The 8,784-nt window shown below is 34.3% G+C and overlaps 1 protein-coding gene across 1 annotated transcript in view; it reads left to right on the forward strand.

Moving 5' to 3' along the window:
• AP1G1 (adaptor related protein complex 1 subunit gamma 1) overlaps positions 1-8,784 on the forward strand; it is an 80,046-nt gene that overhangs the window by 42,767 nt on the left and 28,495 nt on the right. The window contains exons 5-9 of the mRNA XM_049622529.1: positions 1,097-1,193; positions 2,390-2,466; positions 5,669-5,764; positions 6,228-6,308; positions 6,514-6,612. Of these exons, the coding sequence (XP_049478486.1) occupies positions 1,097-1,193; positions 2,390-2,466; positions 5,669-5,764; positions 6,228-6,308; positions 6,514-6,612 (450 nt within the window). The remainder of the gene's footprint in view (positions 1-1,096; positions 1,194-2,389; positions 2,467-5,668; positions 5,765-6,227; positions 6,309-6,513; positions 6,613-8,784) is intronic.

Below are 8,784 nucleotides of genomic sequence, written 5' to 3' on the forward strand. Positions count from 1 at the left end.
CTTAGAGAATTATAGAGAATCATGCTCTAGAACACACTTTCTGAATTGGTGTGTCTAAATGGAATAGTATTGGAAGACAATGATCTCATTCTCTTAACTTGCTTTTATATGTTGATATAAACATTTTATGTTTTTTAAAATTGTGCTTGAACTCTACAACCTTCATAAACAAAGGATGTAAAATTTAGAACTCCCAAGAAGTGAACACTTAATATTGCGTCCATTTTAATGGTGTGAGGCAAGATGTTGCAAGGACCACGCTGTTTTCCAGGATCATACACTGTTAATGATGACTGCAAACCAAAGCCAGTGCTTTCTCTTAAAGAATGTGTGGCTGCTCTTGTTCAGAAAATACATTATTTCATTAAATAAAACATTCCTCTGGACTGGTAAAAATCTTTTTCTCCCAAATATAACTTGGGAAGAATTAGCTGAAATCTTTTCTAGTTAATATATCTAAACTTGTATGGTATTTAACTCCAACAAATAGTAGTTATGGTTACTTTTGGTGGGCAGAATCAAAGTCAGTCTTTGTATATTTCTTTCCAGTGAACAAGCCAAGACCATCTTTTCTTCAGTAGAGACTAGCTAATTATTGTTCAAATGGTTTTCTTGATATCAGCAGAGAGTGAATTGGGGAAGGTATAGATATTATTAATAGTAACAGCAGTGGTATATCTTTCAGTTGCATTGTGTTTTTTTATAAAACCTTTTGGTATCTTACTCAGAAGAATGGTTATCACAGATGGAAGTCTCTGCAAAACTTTGTAAAATCCCACATAAGTTATATTTGTCTGATAAGTTCATGTTAACCATGTTCTAGGAAGTTTTTGTCCACTTACTTAGTAATGTATGAACTAAGGAACAGGTGAGCTAGAAGTTCTCATTAATGAAATAGTATAAATTGGAAAGCCCTAATCAGTTAATATATAATACATCCGATATCTGACTTCTTTCTTCTTTCTTGTTTTAGTAGGTGAACTAGTTGATATGGTTTTTTGTTGGTGGTTTGTTTGTTTGTTTGTTTGTTTTTTGTAAGATTGGTTGCCCTGACTTAATTGAAATAAATCTTTTGTCCTTTTTATTTTTTTTATAGGCAGCACTATGTGCTGTTCATGTCATCAGGAAGGTTCCTGAACTTATGGAGATGTTTTTACCAGCAACAAAAAATTTATTGAATGAAAAGAACCATGGTAATGTGATTTGGATGTACTTGTAAAGTACTGAGGGAAAAGAGGAATGAGAAAAGGCTTCAGGCAGTGTTGGCCTTCTGTTTCAGTGCAGTGGAGTTGTCTTTCTTCTGTGCATAGATACTTTTCCAGGAAGGGCTGATTGATCAGATCTCTTTCTACTCTCATAACCCGCTTTTATAATTAGAGATTGGTGCCTTCATAGTTAACTTGTTTTTCATTTTTGGTCTCCTTTTACTGTATTAAAAGTACTATGTTTAGTTATTAATATTTAGCATAATGTACAAAATATCCTAGCCTTGATTTTCATATGTAAAACACCTTGATTTCCTGGCTATAATAGGAGAAAAAGTTACTTTTTTATTGTCTTGTGATAGGAATGTAAGATTTATGAAAATACTTTAGGTTACTTGTAATAGGAATTTATAATAAGTACTTAGATACCTTCATATTAAACGAGAGAGAAATTAAATGGAACATGGGTATTCTTTCCCAGACATTTTATTCTTATTTTGAAGTCAGTGAAACAAGTTCTGAGTAAAGAAAATTCATGTGTCCTACTAAATGCTAAGAGAAAAAATGGTGAGGTATATTTAATTTGGATTAATTAATTAATCCAAAGGATTAATTCAGTCCTGTGCCCAGAAGGCTCAGAATATACTTGTTGAACAAATTAATGGTTAGGGTACTTATTTATTATTAGTGGGAACTGTTGTGAGATCCTTTTTATTGTCTGTGGAACAAGCATGTTCACTTTGTCATCCATAATTACCTGGAGTTGTGATATATTTTATTTGGAAATTTACAGTCTTAATAAGATTTCTGCTTCTAGAATTATCAGAACTCAGCTAACAGCTTATAAAGTATGGAGCAGATGATACCTAGCTTATATTGACTGTGAGCATGTCCTTATGGATATTCCCAGATGGAGAGACACATGTGTTGGTTGTCATTTTTTAGCAATTATCTTGGTAACATAATTGTTTAAAATATTCTGATTTGACTGACTTGGCCAGTATTAAATCAGGCATCTATTAAACACTTCCTTTGTATTCACCTCAATGCTTAGCTTCTTTGGGAGAGTAAAAAATAAAAGTAGCAACTATCCTTTTGGAATTGACCTTCAGAACTCAAAGCCCTGTTCTATGAAGCTGAATATAGAGCCTCATTTTTAGTTTTTGTTTGCTCTTTTATTTCAGGTGTCCTTCACACATCTGTAGTCCTCCTCACAGAAATGTGTGAACGAAGCCCAGACATGCTTGCACATTTCAGAAAGGTAGGCACCATTCTATATGCCTAAGCCTTTCTTGATTGAAAAATGATTTTCGTGAAAAACACATGGTTTTCTCAGTTATGAATTTTCTTTTGAAAGGAAGCTACTGAACTGAATAAAGGACTTGACCAGCCCTGCTTCGTGGTAGGGCTGGGAGCCAGATTTAGGCATATAAGAACTGGCAGTAGTACAGTGTTTTCTCTTTCATAATAGAAGTCTTCTCTCATTGTTGGCAGACATACCAGTCTCTCATGTGCTTTATCTGCTGTTTTCACATTGAAGTCAGGAAATGTAACCTGAGGTCAGATTACAAACAGGAATTGTGTGTGTGTGTAAGTGGCGCCCTGTGTGTGTGTGTGTGTGTGTGTGTGTGTGTGTGTGTGTTAAAGACAGGTAACTTTTTTTTTTTTAAGGTGAAAACTACAGAGTGGAATTTGACATTACTTTTATGTAACACAGGGTCACCTTCTATTCATTTTAGGCTGTTGACTGGTGGTGGAAGTCTAGCTTTCTTAAGTTCCTCCCTTCCTTTCTTACAGCATTCTAAAGTGGAAATTTTTGTTTTCTCCACTTTCTTTTAGAAGACAGTAGTAAGGACTTGAAAGCTATACTTTGGGTAGTTACATGCGTTTAATTCCTTTTATAAGGTGTTGATCACTCAATAAATGGGGCCTACTTTGTATTTTAGTTATCATGAGGCTCTAATAGCAGTTCTTTTTTTTTTTTTTTTTTTTTTTTTTGGCCTTTTTTTTTTCCTTAGATGTTCATGTCTTGATTAAATAATTGTAAATAGTATGAGGCCCGTATCTGTCCCTAATGCTTGCTTTGTATGTTTTGTTCCTGTTGTCTGTTTGGAATCCTGCTGTATGTTAGAATGAAAAGGTAAGAATTAACCCTCTTTTAGATGGTGCATGCTGGCATTAGGTCCTTAGTAGCTTTTGTGCATCCATCCACAAATGTGGCTTTTAAAAATACACTAACACTGCAGCTGTGCTTAATACTATGAGTTACTTGTTCTTGCAGTTTTGGCTAACTCCCTAGTCCAGTTTTTGTCTTGTCGTTTAAACTCCCAACTCCAAAATCAGCCTTGGATTTCAGTTGCAGCCTTTCCTGAATTCTAAACCTCCTTCTTTGCCATTTCTTCATCTTCACTTGAGAAACTTTGAACGGTTTCCCAGTGGCTTTGATGATGGCAATTCCAGATCAGTTTGGAGACTTGGCACAAAACACTGCTTCTTTTTGAAGTAGATATTTTAAAGCCATGTGTGGGTAACCTCATACTTTAAAAAGCTCTGTATGTATTTCTGAGCTCTCAGTTCAGACCTAGAGCCTTTATTTCCCCCTTACCTGCACTTAATCTTTTCTGGAAGTTTTGGAATATGAAAAGCATTTTGAGGTAGAGTGGGTGGGCATCGACTGATTTTCATGGCTGCAGCCCTTCCCTTTGTCATCTTATTTTTGTCATCAGTTTTAACAACTTACATTTTCATCTGAAAAATAAAGCTGGGTTCCAAGAATCTGTATGTTGAACACTTAGACATTTGTGCTTTTTGCCCCAAGGCAGTTTTAGGTGGTGTGCTGGTTTTTTGTCAGTGAGCAAAACAATTTTTGAATTTAGTAGCCCAAGGAAATAAGATTTCTCCAAGAAATCAGATTAAACAAATAATTAGGGATATGTGTAGTACAAAAAAGTAGGCCATTGGAAAGTATGCAAGGCGAGCTGCTTTTTGTGCAGAGCTTGGTAACTGGATGATTCCAGCTTAATCACATTTTAAAGCAGTTTATAAATTTATATTATTTTTACCTTTAATATAAATCTGCCTATGGATGACACATTTAATGAGGATTCTGTTTAGAATTTACAGGTCACCATAGTTTAGTTTGTTTTAATCTTGGAGTTGTCCAAGTTAGAATTTTGTTTAAATGACTTAAGGGTCACTTAATTCTGAAGTGTTATGGCCACACTTCTTTAAATTCATGTAGATTATGTTCTCTTACATTTAGAAGTGGGATTTACATGTTGGGAGTGCATACATTGGGCATAGCTTGGCTTTTGTTTTGATCTTGATCTCCTTTTGGAGTTAGGGAATAAGGAGGGAGCAGAGCCAGAACAGTAATTGAGAAAAGTAATTGAGCTGCAACAAAATTGGGGCTGTTCTGATTGCCTCTAAAAGAGATGTGATTCACTTCACTTTGGACACTTGTTTTCTTAATTTTATGTGCTTAGAGTTGTTTATGTAGCTAAATTGAGTTTTTAGTTGGAGCCTGGAAAAATTCCTGTTGTGGCAAATGTTTTGGAATTGGGTTTAATATTAAGTGCTCAATCAACAGAATGAAATGAATGATAATATTTAAAGCATTTTAAAGTTCAGCTTGGCCATAGACTTGCCTCTACTATGTGTTACGACTCTAATGGACAAAGTAAAGGAAGGACAAGAAAGGAATTCTGACCATAAGGAATGTATATTAATATAATAAGACAAGAAAGCAGGCAACCAATCAGTCTGTATAATTAAATGCTAAAGTAAAATTTTACCAAAAATTGTATCTTGGGAGTTGAGAATAGGGAAAGGAAATTATTCATGGCCTTGGTATCTTCTTGAGGTGAAAATAAATTTTTTCATGTGTCTTTTCCCCTTGGTCAGTGCTGACGGCGTTTGTATTCCTGTTGTTTGTTGGAAAAGACTATATAACTAGCCTATCCTAAGAGCAGAGAATTTTTTTTCCTCTGTTTAAGATAGTACATTTTAAAACTATAATTTTAATAAGATCACCAGTATTTTTGGTGATCACATTTTATATCCAAATGTTTGAATGGATAAAAACTGAACATGCATGTGTTACCTAGGTATGTCAAGTTCTATAGAAGTAAAAATGTAGTATGCCCCGTAGGCATCTGTTTGACTTTTTTCCCATAGGCTTTCTGATGTACTGTTATTTGTAGTATCTTTGTATATATAACTCTGGAGTAAATAAGTCATTTGTTTTTAATTCACATAAAAATACACATTCCTTCTTGAGTTCTTGGCCTAAATACTCCTAAGTTATATTCATCAAGTGTCAGCAGTATTATACCAGCATATTGTATCAGTAGAATTTTTTTGGATTCAGACCCTTGCACCCTGTTCTTAAGCCAAATCCCCTGCCTGTTCATGAGAAATTCTTTGATGTGCACTGTTTTTTGATGCATCTTTCTTCTCTGCAGCTTGTGCCCCAATTAGTTCGTATTCTAAAGAACCTCATCATGTCGGGATATTCACCAGAACATGATGTTTCTGGTATCAGTGACCCCTTTTTGCAGGTGAGGTTGAAAGAGAATTTTGGAGAAATTAATACTTTTGGAATAGATTGTTTCTTTGCTCTTAAGTTTTTGTCGGTAGAAATTTGGTAATTAATTGATTAAACTAATTACATTAATAAGTGAATAGTGACACAGTTCTGTGCTAAATTAACAGGATAAAATTATAGTTGTAATAGTCAAAATTATGTATTGCATAGAGACTTGACTTGCCAATGTAGTAGATCCCTGCAGGTGGTGGTATCCTTTAGCTGTAAAGTGATGAAGTGTGCCTTGTCTCATTACTTCATTAGGGCATAGAAGCATACATTACTTCTCTAAAGATCATGTTTAAAATTCTTCTGTTTGAATTTTGGCCATTTCTAATGGAATCTAAGACTTCATTTAAGTAATTTGAGTTTCATATCAAGTAAGTTCCTTTGTGTCAGACATTATTTATTGACACTTCTCGTATTTTGCACATTAGGTACGAATTTTGCGGTTATTAAGAATTTTAGGACGAAATGATGATGACTCAAGTGAAGCTATGAATGATATATTAGCACAGGTGAGTAGACTCAATCTGCATTATAATGAATCTTCATTTTAGTAGAGCAGGGAGCTGAGTGATTGATGGTGGTTAGATGAGCAGTATTTATTTATGTTTCCTCATCAGTGGCTGTAATTAGTCACAAAATGCCTCTTGTTACCTCTGGATATTTTTCGGAAGTGTTGTTTTATCACTTATGTACTGACCTCTTGTGACTTTTCAGGTTGCCACAAATACGGAGACTAGTAAAAATGTAGGAAATGCTATTCTTTATGAAACGGTTTTGACTATCATGGATATAAAGTCAGAGAGTGGACTGCGAGTAAGTCTTTTTAAATCTTCCCTCCCCCTCCCCCCCACATGCATTCCAATTAGAATAATTAGACTTCAGTACTTTGGAAATTAATTGCATTTGGAAATTAACTTTAGGAAAGAGATACAGAATATATAATGCTGTGTTTTGGTATCTAAAGTATCACTCCCTCCATTGAAGGTTTTTGGTATAGATTATAATAAAGTTTGGATGATCTTAAGTATAGGTAGATATATAGATGCTGTTGAGTGAAGGAGACATTTTCAAAAAAGTTTTTACTAGGGCTGTGATTTGAGTCGTTTCCATCACTTCGAACGAGACATCATATTTGAGTTAATCAGTTTTTCTTAAATATTTGTGTTTTTTTTTTTTAAAGAAATAAACACTTAAAAAAAAACTGAAACAGTACAAAAGGTGTGCAGGGAGGAAAATGTCTGTGGGTAGCTTTCACATTCTTCTAGTGGGGAATGTGGTATCCTTTTGTAACATGTTTTTTTCAGAAATTTTTATATTTAAATTGTGTACATGTGTATTTCTTCTCTTACCCACTTTTTGAAACCTTTTTTTGGTACTTTAGACTTACAGAAAAGTTGCAAAAATTAGTTCTGAGTTCCCATATACCCTTCACTCAGTTTCCCCTAATGTTAACATCATGCATAACTATAGATGATTACTGAAACTAAGAAGTTAATACTGGTACCATACTGTTAGCTAAATAACAGAATTTATTCAAATTTCACCAATTTTTCTACTTCTGTCCTTTTTCTTCAGGATCCAATCCTTGATCCCACATTGCATTTAATTGTCATGTCTCCTTAGTGTCCTCCAATCTGTGGCACTTCCTCCGTCTTTCCTTGTTCTTTCATGACTGACATTTTTGAAGAGTATTGATCAGTTACTTTGTAGAATGCCCCTCAAATTGGCTCTCTCTGATATTTTCTCATAATTAGATTGAGGTTATGTTTTTTTTGGCAAGACCACCACAGAAATGATGTACCCTTCTCAGTATCATATCAGGATGCTATCTACTTGTCTCATTACTGGTGATATTAACCTTGATCATTTGGTTAAAGTGGTGTCTGTTGTGTCTCTCCACTGTAAAGTTATTTTTTCCTTGTAATTGAAAATACTTTGAAGGAGACACTTTGAGGCTATGCAAATACCTTGTTCTTAGATTTTTTGCCCACCAATTTTAGTATCCATCAGAGAATCTTGTCTGCTGTATTTAGGATGGTGTTCCAATCATACTTTTCTCTTTTCCTCATTTTTTCCTCATTAAATAATTGGAATTCTCCTGTAAGGAGAGTTCTCCCTCATGAATTTATTCATTCTTTCAATCACTTAATGATAAAAGAATTGGTAGCTCATAGCCTTATGAGAAACAGATTACTAGATACAGTCCAGTATTTGTATATGGTTCTTTTTGTCTTTAACATTCCAGTATCCAGATAACTTAAAGTAACTTAGGTTAGTTCTCTTCTTCTCCCTACCTTTCGAGCAAAATGGTAACATGTATATATTGTCCTGTACCTTACTCTTTTCACCTAATGTTATCTTGGAGCTAGTCCTTATTCATGTAGATAAACTATATTCATGTATAGAGACCATTCCCATTAAAAAATAATTATGGTGGAATATACATAATATAAAAGTTACCATTTTAACTGTAGTTTAGTGGCATTAAATACATTCACATTGTTTTGCTACCAGCACTACCATTTATCTTCTGAACTCCTTTGTTTTCCCAAACTGAAACTATGTACCCATTAAACAATAACTTTCCATTATTCTCTACCTCCGATGCCAGACAACCATCATTCTACTTAACTGTCTTTGTGAATTTGACTATTGTAGATACCTCATATAAGTGGAATCATAGTATTGTCCTTTTGTAGCTGGCTTATTTCACTTAGTATAATGTCTTCAGGGTTCATCCATGTCGTAGCATGAATGAATTCATTCATGAATGAATCCACTTTTTTTTTCTTTTAAGTTTATTTTATTTATTTTGAAAAAGAGAGAATTCCAGGCAGGCTCCACACTGTTAGTAGGGAGCCTGACACAGGGCTTGAACTCACAAACCATGAGATCATGATCTGAGCTGAAATATGTGCATATGTACAAGTGTGTTTGTCAGGTAATTCTTAGAAGAATTGTTGAGGCAGAAGTAATATCCCTACT

The sequence above is a fragment of the Panthera uncia genome (genome assembly GCF_023721935.1).
Source record: "Panthera uncia isolate 11264 chromosome E2 unlocalized genomic scaffold, Puncia_PCG_1.0 HiC_scaffold_20, whole genome shotgun sequence".
NCBI lineage: Eukaryota > Metazoa > Chordata > Mammalia > Carnivora > Felidae > Panthera > Panthera uncia.